This window comes from Nanorana parkeri, unplaced genomic scaffold (assembly GCF_000935625.1).
Source record: "Nanorana parkeri isolate BGI_ZX_2015 unplaced genomic scaffold, ASM93562v1 scaffold1078, whole genome shotgun sequence".
Lineage (NCBI taxonomy): Eukaryota > Metazoa > Chordata > Amphibia > Anura > Dicroglossidae > Nanorana > Nanorana parkeri.
This window is the reverse complement of record NW_017307346.1, coordinates 201,265-221,685: the sequence shown is the minus strand read 5'-3', so window position 1 is coordinate 221,685 and position 20,421 is coordinate 201,265. Positions and strand designations below refer to the sequence as shown.

The following is a 20,421-nucleotide window of genomic DNA, read 5'->3' as shown; positions in this document are numbered from 1 at the left end:
CTCTCAGCTAGAACCTTGGTGTAACCACTTCTTCCACTGCAGACACACACCCACATCAGACACATAGATCCCTGTCTGGTCAATGACTTACAACCAAGCTTCTAGGCACGGATGATAGAATCAATCAACTATACACATACAACAGACACACAACAGTCTCTTCAGATTTGTGCGTTCTTTTGGAGCAATCAAAACCCAGCTTATTAATTTTATATTTATTGACCCTAGACCGGCAGTGCATAGAAAAAAAGGTAGTTACAAAAATAAGATGTTACAAAATGAGACACACATACATACAGGCAAACAGTATGAAAATAAAACGGGATATAACATACAGAAATTATGAATAATCCTGCTTTCGGAGTTGGATGGAAACATGGACACACTCCCATGTGAATGGACCCCTTGAATGTGACAATTTTTTGGTTTCAGATCTCCATAATTATACTATGAAGATCAAAACCAGTTTCCAGCCCCTGAGATCAGCCAATCAGATGGAAGGGGCTGGAGACTGAATAATTACATCTGGGTCTTAAGGTATCATTTTCCTATTGATCATCTTGGAACCCTCATGGCTGTTTCCAGTTATGAACTACAGATCCAAAAGTGACGGTTCTGGTTCCAGCTATTGTTCTGCTATCCGCAGAGTCAAAACGTTGGCACCCTACAGCTAACAGAACCAAACATCCCATAAAGAGACCCAATTATCAGAACTCCTCCATACTGTATGATAAAACCCTCATGTTTAGTATCAGTCAGTTCACCCTTGTGCCACCGATCTTTCCCTGAAGGTTCTACAATCATATGATGTATGGGACAGGAGATATTACCTTTTTTAAGCATTTTGAACATTAAAATACCCACACGGTAAGGTGACACTTTTTCCAGTCTGGTGACAAATCCCACCTGGATTCCCTTTGTCTGCAAGATCCCAAGAAGGAAATTGACTGCTGAGGTCCCCTGCTGGGGGAGCACAACAAACCTAACATTTGGTTTAATTAACACTCTCTAGCTAAGAAGTTTATATATAAATTGTATTAGCTTTGAGACAACATTCACTAAAAGAAATAAATTGACATTTCAGGATGTTTTACAGGAAGCCCCAAAAAAATATGTTTTAACGGCTGCACTATGACACCCCTGTTCACACCTGAAGAGAAAAACGCCAGCAAAATGCCAAATGCCCAAAAAGGTACATGAGCTTCTTTGGGCAGTTAACAGAGCGTTTTTGCCCCATAGACTTCAGTGTGGCAGAAGCATGTTGCCCTTTTTCGTGCGCGTTTAAACACGCGTTCGTCCATTGTCCGCAATGTTTCATAAGCTGCCAGTCAAAATGTGCGTCTTCATATACGCGCGTACAAACGCGCAACAAAATGTGCACAACGCTCATAAATGTGCAAATAACCGCACGCTGAACACGCGCATACAAACTTGCAAAAATGGTGCAACCTAGGTGTGGACCCAGCCTAAAGGTGCCCATACACTGTACGATTCTCGTACGAGAATCGCGGGAAATCCCGCGATCGTACGAGAATCGTACAGTGTCTGGAAGGCGTGCGACCGTTTCTACTGTACGGTCGCACGTCTTCTGTCGAAAAAGCAGGCTTGAAAACCCGCCGAGAATCGCCCGTTTGCAGTGATCGGAAGCACGCCCCTCATTGCGGTCATCGGAAGCCCGCCCCTCAGCAGGACGGGCTTTCGATGATAGCAAGTACGATCTGCCCGTCCAAGATGGGCAGATCGTACGAGCTTTCAATGAGCTTACGACCATCGCAAGACAAAGGTCTTGCGATGGTCGTAAGGTGTATGGGCACCTTTAGATAGCTGTCTCTTTAACAGGTGTTCTAATTGGAAGATTTCCACTCACCTCCTGTTCCTGTAATAACAAATTTTGGATTTTCTATTACTTTCTGTCCCTCTGGCCTGTGACCAACAGAGAGGTTAAATCTTCCCAGCAGTGACACAGACAGTAAAAAAAACAGTAAACCTTCCAAAAAATGTTGCCTTTACATGCACTTTAAGTTAGGTGAAGTTAGGAGTGAGGAGGTTAAATGTTAGGCTATATCTTATTTTGCAGTCTCCGAAAGCCTCTTTCGCCACTTAACACTTCCATTGCCTGTATCCCCCATCTTACATGCCATGTTCTTTCTTCCGACCTCTACATCACTGCTGAGTCCTGCAGTAATGGAGGGGTTGCAGGAAGAAACAACAGCTCACTAAAGGGCACAGCCATCTGACACAGGCTCTCTTTAACTTTAAAGGCTCCAAACAAACGAATGACCTCTGGTCTAGATAACATGCCTTGAATTTGTAGTACAGATGCAAAGAGGGAGCATGATTGTTCTAAAATATGGCTATAGTACACACAGTGCAAAGAAGTATAAAATGTCTTTCTTTCAGTGGCATAGCATTTGTTGCAATATTTTTGTTGCAGACATTGCTTTTTAACAGCAAAGTTCTCTGCGCTGGGTTTTCAGCAACAAATCAAGTGGAAAAAGTATTTGAGTACGCACATTCCATGACCCAAAACCTTAACCTGCCTCTAGTACGTAGGTTTCCTGTCCCCAACACTAAAACCTTACCCCTAATTTAACCCTTAACCTCTCCTTGACACTTAATCCTGACCCTTAACCCTTATTTTAACCTTAGCCTAACCTTATAATGGATTTTGAAGAGACCCTGTCAGGTCCCTGCAATAGAAGGCAGAGTATACTCTTCTCTCCGGTGGCCTGTTTCTACTACTGTACCTAATCTCCTTTCCACCTCTAAAAGTCTCTTTGGCATGCAACACTTTTGGAGGTGTCAGATGCCTGTGTTCTGTGGTGAGCTGTTGTTCCTTCCTGCAACCCCTCCATCACTACAGGACTCAGGAGTGATGTACGGGTTGGAGGAAAGCACATGGCATGCATTGTGGGGGTTACAGGCAATGGAAGTGTCAAATGCTGTAGATGTATGTGCAGCAAAGTAAACATTCTAAGGTGTCATTCACATGGGCAAACAGAACCGTACTGTATGCACATCCATGCCGAAACCTGTGCCCAGCTGTTACATGCAGCTGCCTGTGCAACTCAATGACAGAATGTAGCTCCAAGCTGTTAAATACTAATCTGAACTTGTACATCGGTACAGGTACGGATGCACACATCTGGATTTAGACTGTCTGCTGTCACTCCTGGGCACATGTTTCTGCATGGACATGCATGTGAATGAGCCCTAAAGGACATTGTGAACTGGCAGGTAGGTTTGTTCTATTGCAGAAAAGATATATATCTAGATATATATCTAGATATATATACACTGAGTGGCCAGATTATTATGACCACCCCATCAGTACTTCGTTGGGCCACGCGATGACTCCACGAGATGACTTCGTTGGGCCGCCTCGTGACTCCACGAGATGTTGAAAGGTGATGCGAGGACTCTGACACTGCACTGTTACCCTTCTGATGTCTTGTACCAGTCTTGCCACTCTCCGTTCTCTCTCTGCCCTAACATTGACTAGTCGCTGGCGGCCACAATTCGCACGTTCAGACCCAGATTTTCGGCTGACAGTCCGGTCTTTAAACACTTTAACAACAGCTGCTCTTGAACATTTAACTAATTCTGCTGTTTTGCTGATACTCGCTCCATGGCTCCGAGCGCCAACAATCATCCCACGTTCAAAGGCTGTTAAATCGCATTGTTTACCCATATCTTCAGAAAAAAATAACTAATAACTAATTATAGCTAATTATAGCTAATTTGCCTACAAACATCAGGTGGTCATAATAATCTGGCCACTCAGTGTATATATGTATGTGTGTGTGCCTGCTCACAACTGTTTACTTTTTCAGTATAGTTCTGCTTTAAAATCAGAAAGATGAAATCCTATTCTGCTTCTTGTTTTCTATATACACATAACACACTACAGTCAATTGTGAAAAATGATTCCTCTCCAGCTCACCACTCATCACTGTGGTTGATGTGTAGACATATACCTGTCGCAATCCTCTATGGATTCGTCTACCCAAGTACCAATGTAAAATTAGGAAAGCATTACATACATCTCCCTCCCTCATCAAACAAAGAATGTATGCATATTGATTCACATTACTCTTGACACCGTAATGATGATGCAAATATCTGGACGTAATGTTCAAGAAAATGTTTTTGTCTCAGGTCCACATTACTGCCTCCACAAATGCATAATCTTACTTTAGCGTGGCATTAAATTCTGAACCTTTTTTGTCAATAATGAATACAGATCAAACAAATATACATTGCCCAGCAAAGTATTTCTTTAGATTTTTGCCAAAGCACTTATAGTCATCATGATTCCAAACAGCTCCAACTCTCTCAGCTCATCTTCCCTAAACATCCTGTCCAGTACAAGATCACAAGGGAGAGCAGTCTTCAGCAGCCACCCCTCTACCAGCTTGGATAAGAGAGGAGAAAGCAGGGAAGAAGGAGGAAGGAGGTGGGGAAGCAAGAAGAGGCTCCCCTTGCTGTGCCTGTGTATTTGTGGAAACACATACAGCTTGCTTACCCACACAAGAGTGGCTCCATAGCACTCTGCAAAGAAAAGGAGCACCCTAAAACAGGATATCAGGGCCAGTGCTCAGGGGGGCAGCAGGACATAAAAACACTTTAAGATATTTAGAAGGTAGCATCCATTGTAAGTGATTTGTAAGTACTTGAAAATCTTAAAAACCTTTTGACTTAAATATCACTTTAACTTTCATTACAATATACTGTGTCTCGTTATACATGGGGCACAATTTGCATGTGCCACAGAAACCGTTGTTTTCCGCAGTAAGAGATGAAAATAAAAATCACATGGTTAAAAATAATCATTATGGTAAAGATAACATGCATTTTAGCGTTGTGAATGTAGCCATTATTTTAGTGTGTTCTTCATGGACTGTACTCTTCAATATCACCAGTTTAGTGAATTCACGATATTTATATTTATGCTATGATAGAAGTGCAAGGGTTACAATAACTGCCTTTCATGTCTATTCTGGAGTTCAGCAGCTGCACCTGTAGCATGACATCTCAGCTCTGTCATGCATATTAAATATTTCCCATACACCTGGGCATTTTAACCACAATCACTGTGGATGCTGTAGGGTTAAGCCCTGCAGAGTGAGCAAACGCGTGTGTAAGTCATCACAAGGATGCTGCCCCCCTCCCTGAGCACCTACTATATAAAGTGACTGAGGGCAGTGAAGAGAGATCAACCAAGGCATCTCTCAGACTCACACATCTCTACAGAGCACACAGCACAGACATGTCTGCAGTCCCTGTCATCAGAATCCTGCCCATTGGGTTCCTGGCTAACCTGCTGCTCTTCTCCCTCATCTCGCCCTCTGTGTGCGTGGAGTTCACGGAGGAAACTGGCAAACTAGGCAAAATCAACGTGCTTCAGAGAGCAGGGAATCAGTGGGCAATTGGTGAGTAAAGTTTTTATAATAGACACATGCAGACCTATCGACATGCAAGCTATTATTGGTTTAAAGGATTAGTCTCAGGCAAGGGAAAAAGATGGGAAAGTGCTTATTCTGCTACAAAGTCACTATGTCAAGTAGGAGAAAGTGACATAAAAGGACTGACTTGACATAAAAAGCCCTGACTTGGCACTTGACAAGAAGATTGCAGCAATAAAAATGTTGCACAATCTGACAACAATGGCTTCTTTGCTGTCTTTTTAGAATCAGAGTCAAGTTACAGAATAGGATTGTAGGCTGAATAGTCAGTCCGGTTTATATACAGTTAATGACACTGATTTTTCAAATATGCCCTATAGTAAAATGAAAAGTAAATTCTAGGTGAATATCCTAAAAAAGTAATAGGCACTTAGAAAAAAAGAGCTTGCTCACAGAAATGCCATTATCTAGATATGTTAAATACCTATCCACATGTTGCTCAATAACTTTCTGTAGCAATGTGTTTGAATGAATAGGGTGTCATAGGAGGGATGTAGGAAAAAAAAACTGCTGTATAAAGTTTCTGTTTCTATGTTATAACAATATGTTTGGATGCGGCAAGGTAAGACTAGTCATTTTCATTGTATGTTTGATTTTGGATGACTTTACTAAATGCACATGATCATAGTATATATGTGTACTAAATGTAACAGAAAACATTGCAAGAACAGCCTTGAAAAAAATACTACATATATATATTTATTATCAAGAAGATTGTCTAGCTACTCACATTGTTAACTCTATGATTAGTTTTAGGTTATTTATGTTTGCATAAATGTTATACTACTTGGCTGTACAAATGTACAAAAATGCATATCCTTCTAATGAAGTTGAATTAAACGTACTTTATTATGTTGCTGAAATGCTATACTTATGATCTTGAGTTTACATGTTGATAAAAAAAACCTGTTTGTGCAGCAGCAGCTCCTGACACATTTTGTGTCTGTTTAGAGCCATTCTCCTATGTTGCTTCCTGAGCAGAAAACAAATCCTATAGGATTCCCACTAATTACAAATCAGAGAGATTAAGTAACACTTTTATCCTGTTAAAAAAGTAACACTTTTATAAGCTGCGTATTGCTGACAAAAAAAAAAGAGACAGTGGGAAATGAAATGAAAACACCGTGTCACAGAAGTGTTATTGTTTTGTTCTTCACACAAAAAGAACATTACTATTTTGGTTGTATTAACTTCCATCTAGCCTGTTCCTTAAAGTGACACTAAACTCAGGAGATAAATCTTAAATATGCTTTAACGTACCTTAACTATTTAAAAAAACGCAGCTTATTTGTGTATCACTCAGTTGTAGATCCTCAAACCATCTCTGAATTGGGGCTGACAACGTCCTTTCTTCTGGACAGTGGCTACTTTTGTTCCTCATGGTGGTTGCATGTGTTGTAGAATAGCCAGCGCTCCAAGCTCACTCCTGTGATGGACTACAATCTCAGTACAAATTAGTAAACTAAACGTGAAATTGTAGTCCATGATGGGAATGAGCTTGGAGTGGTGGCTACTATACAACACACACAGCGACCATGGGGAACAAAAGTAGCCACCTCCAGAAAGAAGGATGGTGTCAGCATGAATTCAGAAATGATTTGAGGATCTACAGCCGAGTGATACTCAAATAAAATACATTTATGTTAATACTTAGCGTACTTGGATGCATTTTTAACATTTAACTTCTGAGTTTAGAGTCACTTTAACATCTGAACAAAAGACAGACAAGTAAATTCAAGTTAATTAACAACAACATTGGGGATGTGCATTTAGCTGTGATTTAGTCACCTCTAAAGGTGCAACCTGCTCCAGGATGAATGCATCAAATGTCAAATGTTTTGTTCTAGGCTGAGGAGCTTCTCTTCCCTGTGTCCCTTTCTTAGTATTATGGCTTCCCCCAGTGACCAGTGTTTGGTTTTCAACAAGAATTGGTATACAATATACATATGATTCTATGCTACTGTACAGGTGAAACTCGAATAATTAGAATATCGTGCAAAGTTCATTTATTTCACTAATGCAACTTAAAAGGTGAAACTAATATATGAGATAGACTCATTACATGCAAAGCAAGATAATTCAAGCCGTGATTTGTCATAATTGTGATGATTATGGCTTACAGCTCATGAAAACCCCAAGAACCCCAAATCCACAACCTCAAAAAAGTAGATTATTACATGCAATCAATAAAACAAGGATTGTACATAGAACAATATCTGACCTCTGAAAAGTACAAGCATGCATATGTACTCAGTACTTGGTTTGGGCCCCTTTTGCAGCACTTACTGCAATTACTTTTGCACGATATTCTAATTATTTGAGTTTCACCTGTATGTCAGGCATTAACATTTTTGACTTTTATATAACTACGTATCTAGCTCTGCACCCAGCCCTCCTTCTTACTAATAACGGGTTTGGGCTGGCTAAGCTGGAGCACGAAATTCAGACAAGGGCTAATTGAGCCAGATGCCAGTTACATATCACTACACCTCTGGTATGTGGTAGGAAAACCTATGCAAAAACAGTAACGACATGCATATGCCATTCAAATAGTGCCCCAAGTGGGAATAAAACCCAGCATCATAACAAAGAAAAGCAAGGTATTAGCCGCTCAGTCAGCATGGTTTAGGATTTATTAGGCTCGTGTATGCAGTGATCCTTCTTGAAACAAACCAGTTGCAGCAACAATTCTTTCCCCTGACTGCTGTTACACTAAAAATAGCTTGTATCTATGCAATACAATTAGTGTATTCATTAAAAATTCACTGTTTAATACACAAGCAATCTAGTTTCTATTATCTGTAGCAAAGAAATATCGAAATATATCAGCTATGCCTAATACATATTACACAGAATAGTACGAACCCATGCTAAAACATTTATAAATCTAAAGGCAAAAATGTTTAGAATGTAATATAATTGTTGAATATTTAGATGAAATTGTGATACAATGAGGGTATTTTATTTATTTCTGTCTACAAAGATATACTGTGGCAAGTTCTGTTAGTCTATACCCAGACAAACACCATTCGCTTACTTTAGGGCTTAAACAAAGGCCAAGTGTCAAGCAAAGCCAACCAGCCTTTGTTTTGGAAGGTATATCCGAAGCTAGCCGAAGGATCGGCCGAAGCTAAGGCCAGATCCTTCGGCAGCTTTGCGAATAGACCCCTAAGCGCTGTCATCAGGAAGCACTTTCTTAGTATGAAGCATATTTGTATTAAATATTAATGGTTGCCAGGACCTAGACATATATGCTGCAATTCAAAGCAAACCTGTGAGGAACCCTTAACTACAAAACCATCACTTACTGTGTACTGACAGGTGCCTGTACATCCAATATTGTTTTCTGCAACGTGCTACCTGAATCCAGATACAGGATGCCTAAACATTCAGCCAGCAGGGTCCATCTGCTCTAGCCTCCTGAGGCTCAGTATTGGTGAGAGAGTCTATCCATTACCATGATGGGCCAATAAGAATGCTTAGTAGGTGGGAAAAGGCAGTCAAATATGTTGACCATGGGTTCACATGTCGGGTTCACATGTCAGAGCACCGCAGTATTTTAGGCTAATGGGGCACTCTGCAGAAGATGTAACCAGACATTACGATATCTGGAGAATGCCTTCAGTAAATAGAAGGAGGCAGTTTGTAGTTTTGGGTTAACCAAAGATTCACTTTAAAAGACAATGTAAACAAGTAGTTGTCCTAGGAGAAATAAAAAAAATCAGTGTCATACACCCCTCTTGCCTATCAATCTTCCAAACCACTTATGGTACAGTGAAAAATAAAAAATATAATTTGGTATAGGAGAGGCCCCCATATTGCTCCCTGCAGGGTTTGTTTAGGCATTTGAGAGTGTGATAGAAGGTTGGGGTGAGTTTAAATGTAAACTGTTCCATAATATTTAGTTGGGAATTCAAACACTGTATTCCACATCCATCAATTGCAGCCAAAGCTTTAGTTTTTTTAAAGTTTAGGATAGCGCAGGATATTGTGAGAACCTGTGCCACATTTTTACAGATGTTTGGGTTTAGGCTCACGACACACATTACAATTTGACTCTACAATCTACTCTAAGGGCTTGTTCACACCATGTCCGGATCTTGTTCAGACCAGAACAGTTTGTTCCCGGACCAAAAAAAATCCCAATGTATCCCTATGGTATTTCTGGGCTCTGTTCACACCAGCGCAGTCCGTTCCGGTCCAGACAAATAAGATACTGCTTGTCTCATTTTATCTGGTTTGGGATGCACTGGAACGCATGGAAAGCATAAAAAATGCATACAAATGTGGCAAAACACACTGCACTGCGTTTGCAGATCTGGTCCAGACATGGTGTGAACATAGCCTAAATCTATCAACAACTTTGTAGTGCCCGGGCCTGCCTGATTGGATAATTTAGGTAGGTCCCCATATTAAGTTTTGGTAAATGTAAAGGAGATTGTGCCAAACATGTACAGTCAGATTGCAATGTGTCTGGTGAGCTTTACACTGGGGAATCATGGGAATTCTCTCCAATGGGGATAGAGACAGTAATAACAACACAAAAGATTATCATACACATTTTTGGCACATTTCACACATCCATCAGTTTATCAAAGAATATATTCTTAGAAGAAATGCTGGGAGTAATGTGAAATGCATCAGAAACTATATTTGTGTTATGCCAAGTATTTCCTGATGAAGAGTTTCTGCAGCCTGATCGTGGCGTAATCTTTTGCTTGTTGGATGGTCATTGCGATGTATATGGACCAGACCTGCAGCTCGGTGTTGCAGTGGGGTTTGGAGCATTTGCCTTGAACAGTGATAGCTTCACTTATTACTGTACAGAGCTATAACAGAAGTCATGCCACTGCCTCAATGAATGACAGCCCAACTGTCAGTTATAGCAGAACAATTGTGATGTAGTGCAGTAATGCAGTAGGTGATTTGCCCACACAGGCAATGTAAAGAACTGGAACAATATAAACGAAGGGGAACAAAACAGTTTAAAATATGTGATGTATACTGAGGCAAAACTTAAATGGGAGGCCGCTAATTGATAACATATCTTTTTTTGAACTTAAAGCAGTGGTTTGAGGTATACTGCCTCTCAAACAACAATGGAAACACTAACAGTGCTAAAGATTTTATCCCATACTTTAATATAACAGTGACACTGTAGTAAAACTTTTTTCCCATGTAAAGGCCCCCGTTAGAAGGGTGTTGTTGTCATGCTGACTTTTGCACATGAGCGCTGTTCAATGGAAGACTGGGCTGGGAGGTATATGCCCCCTGGGCCAGTTCTAATAACATACAGTATGTTAGGCTGTGTCCCTGAATAAGATATGTCACCATGCATACATCGATCAGAGCGGGACCCACAGCCACTGGCAGATGCTGTGAAGTATATACTGTAGCTACTTGCTCCTCATTGATACCTGTGATCATGGTGTTTGGCAGGGGAGAGTATTTAAGAAATAACTTCTATTGCAGCTCTGTGAGGTCATGGAACAAAATTCCACGACCTACAAAGAAAGCTGATGCTGGAAGATTAAAGGGTGTATCACAATAAATCATCCCATTTAGGAACACCCATCTTTTACCATGCCAATCAATCAATGAGGGACCATGGCATAATTACCATGGTATACTTGCCATACCATGAAAGGGCTGATTGGTTGTGTTGACCTCCAGGTCAAAGGTTCCCAGGCCTTCCCTGGCAAGGCTTAAATACATATGTTGAAATGCATTTAACCTGCTGTGCCTGCAGTGCAAATGCACCTCAATATTGCCTGCTGCTTCCAAAGAAACACAAGGCAAAGCAGGTTAAACACTGCCTCAGAATCCACACTACATCACTGAAGTAAATGGCTATCTGCTGACCTGCGTTTGATATGTGTTCCAAATGCAGGCACACCATTGACTGCATGAGCCCTTAAGCAGAGGTGCAAGAAGAAAATGAGTCCTCATCACAAGTCAGAGAAACACTTAAACAGTGATCCTATTACATAGCAGAATACCCTGTCGCTGAAGCATTTAAACAAGGATAAATGTAAAGGAAAGTTTTAAAGAATGGCTTAAAGCGCTACCACTCTTATGCCCCTGTCTATTGCGAAAGGAGAAATCTTATATACATAAAATTAATTTTATTTAAGTAGTCAAGAGAAACCAAAACATAAATGTATATAGGGACAAACACATACACAGCTATAAAAACACATACAAAATAGGGCCCCCTTCATAAATAAACATTCACAATAGTTAATCAAATGACACAACACTGGATATGAATCTAGAATAATATTAAATAAGCTTAGCTCATACATTCAGGCCAGCTATCAAGTGTTCAAGTTTAGCTGAATATTAGTGCTTCTTGACGCACAAATTTGCAATATTCAAGGTCTGGTACTACAAGATTAAACTAAGCTCCAACAATCAGTGTGTAGTTTGCATAGTTATCCCTAAGTAAACTATGTATTTATACAGAACCATCAATCTTACAACATAATACTGTATCCAGAGGAAGCAATCCCAAAGTTGACCCAGAAAGTGTAGCTGACTATGTCATTCAGGCGCACAACAGACCCAACACTCCCTTACATGAAGCAAGACCACACTATTGTAACCTAATGAGGTGTGCAGTGCCATAGTAAGTTATGCAGAGCTGTTATAAGTCAATATTTTGTATATGATGTTGCCCTAAAAGGGTATTATGAAGTATAAAATTGGAGATAAAGAGATTAATGAGCTAAAGTAGCTCTATCCCAAACTAAAATGTTATGGGTAAATTTCTACTATGCTACTAATGAAAAGTATGCTATAAACCGTGGACCCCATTCATCATTATATTTTCTATGGCATGTACATATAATTAATCCGCAACTGTATCTGTATACAAGTATTTACATTGCGTATATTTATAGTTACCACATATGCATAGGTTTTACCAGGTTATTTGCTAATCGTCACAAAAATGATCAACACCAAAAACTAAGGTCCAATATTAACAAGGATACGGCAGTGCAATAAACATGTTTTAGCAAAAAATATAAAAAAAGGGTTTGGCTCAAGATGCTTTAGCTGCATTCATCAGACATTGCATCATGCAGCATATAACTGACAGTTAGATGCAGCTTTTGGGCTACCCAATTCATTTTAGAGGCTTCTCTAACCGAAACACCTTTGCCAGAAGACATTGACAGCATGGGCTAAGTGGAACCAGCCAAACACGGGCACTCGATGATCTCCTGCACCAAATGACCATGTAATATTAGCCTCAACTGCATATCCCCATCTCAAAACCTCATCTGTCAATCTAATCCTGACATACTGTCACATTAAAAAAAGTAATGTGATAAAAGCGGTGATACCTATTTATTATGTGCTAAATAACTGGCACCAAACAAATCTTGTGCCTAAATCTCTGTGCCACAAATATGAAAATAACCTGCTATATGCTAACATGGAGTTGCCATCCAGTCAGAAATAAGCATATATGAGAATATTTACTACTGTATTACTAGTACAGATCATGCTTACACAAACTGCTCCATTACTAGTATAGCACATGCTATGAACTACTCTACATTGTTAGTACAGAGCATGTCTTTGTGAATTACTCTATTACAAGTACAGAGCATGCTCTTGTAAAACACTCCATTGCCAGTACAGAGCATGCTAACATGAACTATTCCATTACTAGTACATAGCATGCTCATGTAAACTACTCTAAAACAAGTACAGAGCATGATCATGTGCACTACTCCATTACTAGTCCAGAGCATGCCTATGTGCACTACTCCATTACTAGTACAGAGCATGCTCAAATTAACCACTACATTACTAGTACAGAGCATGCTCATATGAACTACTCTATTACTAGTATAGAGCATGCTCATGTAAACTGTTCCAATACTATTACAGAGCATACTCATGAGACTACTCTAATACAGGTACAGAGAAAGCTCATATTAACTAATCCATTATTAGTACAGAGCATGCTCATGTGTACTACTCCATTACTAGTACAGACCATACTGCTGTAAACTGTTCCAATTCTTGTACAGAGCATACTCATGTGAACTACTCTAACACAGTTACAGAGCATGCTCATATTAACTCATCCATATTAGAACAGAGCATGTGCATGTGAACTAATCTACCAATAGTACAGAGCATGCTCATATTAACTCAACCATACTAGTACAAACATGCAGAGGCGGCTCTAGAGTTTGCGAGGCCTTAGGCGAAACCTTAACATGAGGCCCCACTCAGGCCTGTGGGGTCTCACAGGGGCTCTGTGGGGTTTAACCAGACTGGTGAGACCCCACAGAGCCCCAGTGAGACCCCCAAAGAGCCTTGGTGAGACCCCACAGAACCCTGAATAAACCAGGGCTCTGTAGAGTCTCACCAGGGCTCTGTGGGGTCTCACCAGCCTGGTTAGACCCCTCAGAGCCCTGGTGAGATCCCACAGTGCCCTGGTTAAACCAGGGCTCTGTAGGGTCTCACCAACACCAGGGCTCTGTAGAGTCTCACGAGGGCTATGTGGGAGTCTCGCCAGCCTGGTTAGACCCCTCAGAGCCCTGGTGAGATCCCACAGTGCCCTGGTTAAACCAGGGCTCTGTAGGGTCTCACCAACACCAGGGCTCTGTAGAGTCTCACGAGGGCTATGTGGGAGTCTCGCCAGCCTGGTTAGACCCCTCAGAGCCCTGGTGAGATCCCACAGTGCCCTGGTTAAACCAGGGCTCTGTAGGGTCTCACCAACACCAGGGCTCTGTAGAGTCTCACGAGGGCTATGTGGGAGTCTCGCCAGCCTGGTTAGACCCCTCAGAGCCCTGGTGAGATCCCACAGTGCCCTGGTTAAACCAGGGCTCTGTAGGGTCTCACCAACACCAGGGCTCTGTAGAGTCTCACGAGGGCTATGTGGGAGTCTCGCCAGCCTGGTTAGACCCCTCAGAGCCCTGGTGAGATCCCACAGTGCCCTGGTTAAACCAGGGCTCTGTAGGGTCTCACCAGGGCTCTATGGGGTCCCACCATGGCTATGTGCGGTTTCACTGGCCTAGTGAGACCCCTCAGGGCCCTGGTGAGACGCCAAAGAGCCCCGGTGAGACCCCACAGAGCCCTGGTTGAACCAGGGCTCTGTGGGGTCTCATCAGGGCTTTGAGGGGGCCTCCCCGGGGTAGCAGGGCTCTGTGGGATCTCACCAGGGCACTGTGGGGTCTAACCAGCCTTCTTAGAATTTAACAAGGCATACATTGACATTTAATAAATACACAGACAGAGATTTTTACATCTGAAATTTCCAATAACAAGGTATGTAAGGGTATGTGTATCTATGCATTGTTTATCTAGATTAAAGGCTGGCATTTCCACTCTATGTAATAGTCCTGCCTAAAATTGAATACAAAACTGTTCCTCACTGTGAAAAATTACTTCACTTTTTATGCTCTCGTAATATGCACATTACTCTATATACCTCTTAAATGCAGAATTTCAAACCCTATATATATTTTACTTACAAACATTTAGATGTTTCAATTTGCTTAAGTAGGGGGACATAATGATCAAGACATTGATGGCTCTAACATCTAACTGCATAGGAATAATACGGGGCCTTGGGGGCTCACTGTACTCATTCCTATTTGGCTCAGGAAAGTCATCTTTTGGTAAGCACTAGGAAAAGGCAACATGATTTTGGCAATGTTGATTTTGCAGCAAATGTACCTTTTTGCTCATTGAATTGCTTAGGTGAAATGTGCTTAAAAAAAACAAAAAACCCAGCAAAGGGTAGTTTACTTTATTTCATGTACTGTGCTTTGTATTTGTGTTTTTCTTTCCTTTTTTGTTTTCAAGCTCCTCTATTTTATTTGCCAGACTTCTAGCGTTGGTGTACATATTATTTGCTGATTTTTTTTAATAATACTGTTTTTGTTCTTTTTGTAAAAAATGCACAAAATAATGTGGCTAATGAAGGGCTGTTTTTTGGCAGAAGTACAAGTCCAGAATAGTTGGAAGGAGCTTCAGTAACTCTGAAGAGCTTCTGTAACTCTCAGGAGCCATTTAAAGCCCACTGCACCCACACAGCGAGACTAAACTTGCTTTTTGTAAAGACTGCTGACAAGTAGGTCTTTTTTATCACAGAGACTGTTTGTATCTCTTCTGTCATTGATGTTGCTACCTGCCTGTCAGAAGTTATTCTCTAAATTCACATTTATCTGTGCATGCACAGCTCAGTCTACAGTCTCTGCACAATTTTGTGTGCGAGGTCACCCTGGCCCGGCCCCCACCCTGGAGAAGATGGAAGGAGGAGACGCTTTTGCTGACTAAGGCTGCCATAACGTGGAAATATACAGTGCATACCTGCACATTATGGCAAACATCTCCTGGATTCTGGAATCTCCTGCATTTGATCTGACAGTTTAGTTCTGCTTTTTCCCCCCCCCCCCCCAAGAAACCCACCCATTAATTTACCTTCTCCCTTAACTCCAATGCATTTCCCAAAACCGCAAGAAGCCCACCTGTGACGGACTGAACCGTCACTGGGGCTGCTGGAGGAGCCTAAGGGCTAGACTATGGACCAATCCCTATTTGCACTGTTTCGAGTCCTCATTTGCATGGCCAAGAGGACCTAGGTGAGGACTGGAGGATACTTTGCAGTTGACCAATAGGAAGGTGGTCGGTTGGACCACCTTCAAACTGTTGTTTATAAAAGTGTGTGTGTGCATCCAATAAACGAGATTCCTGTTTGAAATTACATGCAGCCTACCTGGTGTTTGTTGTGAGCTATCACCACTGGATACGAACGGCACAGAGCTGTAGTTTGAATCCCAAATTATCGGATGTCCGAAATATCAGACGCTGCAGTCTGAAATCTAAGGAGTGCCGGGAGAGTGGAAACGAGCGAGCAAGGGGCTTGTTACATATACAATTTTGTGCCGGGACATAGTAACTCCTGTGCACATGTGTGGGAGGTCACCCTGGCCCGGCCCCCACCCTGGAGAAGATGGAAGGAGGAGACGCTTTTGCTGACTAAACCTCAGAATTTTGCTAATCCCCAGTAACCACCTCTTTTCTATAACTACCAGTGGTTTACAAGTTTATCTTGATGGGTATTTTATCAAGGGAACAGCTAGTGTAAGCAGTCTAGTCATCTTATAACACCGTATCACTGAAGGGGACACATGACTGGACTTTTTGGAGATAGTCACCTTATATGAATAGTTAAAACTATCAGGGTTATTCACAAAAGGGTAAAGGGTTTGGAGAAGGCAGGAGAAGTGAACAATCTAGGACAACATAGCTGAACTCGAAAGTGAGATGAATTGGAGAATGTTTCCAAATCTGCTATTTTGGCCTAGATTGTTCATTCCTCCTGCCTTCTCCAAACTCTTCACCCTTTTGTGAATAACCCTGCATATGTTAAAGGACTCCAAAACTTTCAGTTTTGATTAATATTATTATTATCATATATTTTGTCAACCATTACACAGGCATTTAGTAGCACTATTTGCTTGTGAGTCCCCTGTAATGAAGAGGGTTCCTAATCTAGATAATCCCTTTTTTTAGTCAGGACTGCAGCTAAAGTCTGAACCAAAAATACAACCATTCTATATACAGTAGAATTTATGGTTTCACTGCACTACGTCAACATCTGTAAATAGTGCTGGGTGCGGGTAAAACTGGGGTGCATGAGGTAGGGGTGTGTTGAGGTTGGCCTATCTGTGTTAATTCAAGTAAGGATAAAAAAAATGTGCAAACTCACTTGTTCTGACAGTGTTGAAAGTTATGTGGTTCAGGGATACTTGGTACAAGAGTTTGCAAGCCTTAGACTCTCATTAGCACTTGACTAAAACCCAATAACAATAAGATTACAAAACAGAATTAATTATACTTAATCATTTTGAGCAGCAGATCTGTTATTGGCACTCATAGCACCATATATCATGCTGTAAAGTGGATTTCATGCATAACTTTGAAAACAAGATAGATGTGTGAATTGAGAAAGAGCACAAGCTCAACTTGAACACAATAAAAATATAAATGCACACTTAAAGTGAATATTTGTTATTAAACTCACTGCAATAGAAGAGCCTATTGTAATCAGATAAATGCTACTAGAATGCTATTGGAAATAACTAAAAAATCCTGTTTAACCTATTCTTGGCTTGAAGGGCCAGTCCACAAATATATCTGTTTTTGGTAGATGTTGTAGAGTTATACCACCCATGGGCTGCATTTGTGCACTCTACATTTGATTTTCTGGGTCTGTACATCTACTAAGGACAATATGAGGGGTTCTCACATGCCCTATTGGATTGTCGAAGAGGGACAAAAACAAAGTCTGGTATTATGGCAGGGAGATCTCACTGTTAGAGTATCCAAGACATATAAGAAGCCAGCGGTTGGCAGCCCACCAGGTTCCACCTATAACTATATAATACCGGTATAACTCTTGGATCTGCTGGCCGGCCACTGCTAAATAACTTTTCTTATTGTTCTTAGTCTTCGTTTCTAATGTTTTTGGAAAACTTTGACTTTTGGGTGGACTGACCCTTTTGTTCATAAATTTAGGTCTTATAACAATAGAGAATAAATATGATTAACACGGAGATTCATGTTTTTGGTAGGTTTTAACACCTTTTTAGCAGGTTTACCTGCTAAGAAATATTCTAATATCTTGTGAAACTACATTAACCTGGTCAGGCAAAGGTTATCACATCTGTGGGTACAAGCACACAGTGCCAGACGTCCTGGGCAGAGATATTTTGGTTGAAGATGTCTGGGTTTGCTTCTACCTCCATATGCATAAACATACATGTATGCTTATATGACAATTTGTAAAAAAAAAAACCTTGGGGTGATTGCATTATAGTTGCATGTATGGCCCACTTAAGTTGATATTACTATGCGTTTGTTGTACTAGTTTGAAGTAGTTTAATTATTTCTGAACAGCATGATTTACAGCTGACAAATCAATTCCTATATCATGACTTATTTATTTCAACATTAAATGAAGACAATTTGTATGTTTTTCATATTATTAGAATGTTCATAGCAAGCTGTAAAGCTAATGTTATTTATTAGATTGATGAGTACAAGGCATCCATTAGAAAGCATCAATAATGTAAATGTCTTACAAGAGAAAAAGAAAAGCATACCCATGTGAACAGTAACCTTTATGAAACTTTCATTACCCAATAGAGCCCCATATTTACATCACATCAGTAAATTAACATGACACTTGTCAAGTACAAGGTTGCATAGCCTTTTAAAAAAATCGGTTGAAGGTTCTCAGGTAAAAAACCTCAATAAGTTTCCTATCAAATGTTATTTGCTGCATCTTTGTGTAACATGGGAGAGAAAGTACAGTAAACTCCCCATTATCCAGCTCTCAAGCAAACGGACAAAAAAAAAAAATTAGAACATAATATGATATGGAGATGAGCAGATTGTGAGGGGTTCTATAGTCCTAATGCAGTTCTATGCTAGAAAGTAAGCACAAAAGAGGGCGCCTTTCCTGGTGCAGATACATTTTATTCAAATGGTCATAGCAATAAAAAAGGTACTCACAAACATAAATGAATAAAAGCCATGGAAGAATGGATCGATGGCAGGCAAGTGGACATCAGCAGAGCGGTTCCTATGTGCGGTTATCGTTGACGCGGTTCCGGGGCACGCCCCCTTCATCAGAACATAGCGTCACCTTCCTCATCCTATAATAAAAGGAATACCTGGCCAATCAAGGACGAGTCTCAGCGGCTCGTCATAATGCCGATTACCAAAGCTGTGGACGGTCTCCGTCTAGGGAAACTCTAATGGGCGGAGCAAGGCGGCCAACCAATGGGAGCTGGACCATATTGGGCTCCACCTACTGGGTGTCACCGCCGCTCCGTTCAATCACAGCACCCAAAAACCGGACGGGCTGGTGGAACCGAGCCCGATGACAACAAAAAGATGTCACAGACAGCTATTGCTGGAAAAACGTAGTAGGTATACCTTTTAGTATAGGATGAGGAAGGTGACTCTATGTTCTGATGAAGGGGGCGTGCCCCAGAAACGCGTCAACGATAACCGCACATAGGAACCGCTCTGCTGATGTCCACTTGCCTGCCATCTCAAAACTATGACCATTTGAATAAAATGTGTCTGCACCAGGAAAGGCGTCCTCCTTTGTGCTTACTTTCCAGATTTCACAGTTCCCCTGGCTGTATTGGTGCAGCATCCTGCAGCATGCCCATGACTATATCCCATTGAGGAGTGATTGCCCTTGGCGCTTTTTTTGCTTTGACGTTGCAGTTCTATGCTAGGCTGACAATGCTGTTCCTCTATAGATACAGTACAGTGAGTAAGCATTGACACCCTTGCAAAGGAAGTATGTTAACTGGCGGAATCGGCATGAACAAAATGGAAATAAAGAAAATGGATTCAGCTACCACATATAATGACTGGTAAACAGCAATATAATATTTTTTCTTGGATTTAGATACAGTTCAATGATCTTGCTTTAATGTGGGGTGAAGACTATTTAAAGTGACACGAAACTCAGGAGTTAAATCTTAAAAATGCATTCAAGTAGCTTAACTAATAACAAAAATGTATCTTATTTGTGTTTCACTCGGCTGTAGAGCCTCAAATCATCTCTGAATAGGTGATGATACTGTCCTTCCTTCCGGAGGGTGACTACTATTGTTCCCCATGGTCCCTGTGTGCGTTGTAAAGTAGCCACTGCTCCAGACTCGCTCCCGTGATAGACTACAATCACATGTTTACTTTACTAATTTGGGTACTGAGATTGTAGTCCATCATGGAAGCAAGTTTGGCAGCTACTTTACAACACACACACAGACCATGGGGAACATAAGTAGCCACACTCCAGAAGGAAGGACAGTGTCAGCACCAATTCAGAGATGATTTGAGTATATTCCCTGCCCACCCCAGCAATGGAGGAGCCTTGCTTGGTACACTTTATTTTATGAGC

General features: G+C 41.0%; 1 protein-coding gene across 1 annotated transcript in view; it reads left to right on the top strand.

Moving 5' to 3' along the window:
- Nucleotides 1-5,182: 5,182 nt before the first annotated feature.
- LOC108796197 (bombesin-like) overlaps nt 5,183-20,421 on the top strand; it is an 18,849-nt gene continuing 3,610 nt past the window's right edge. The window contains exon 1 of the mRNA XM_018567639.1: nt 5,183-5,432. Coding sequence (XP_018423141.1) covers nt 5,270-5,432 — 163 coding nt within the window. The 5' untranslated portion in view covers nt 5,183-5,269. The remainder of the gene's footprint in view (nt 5,433-20,421) is intronic.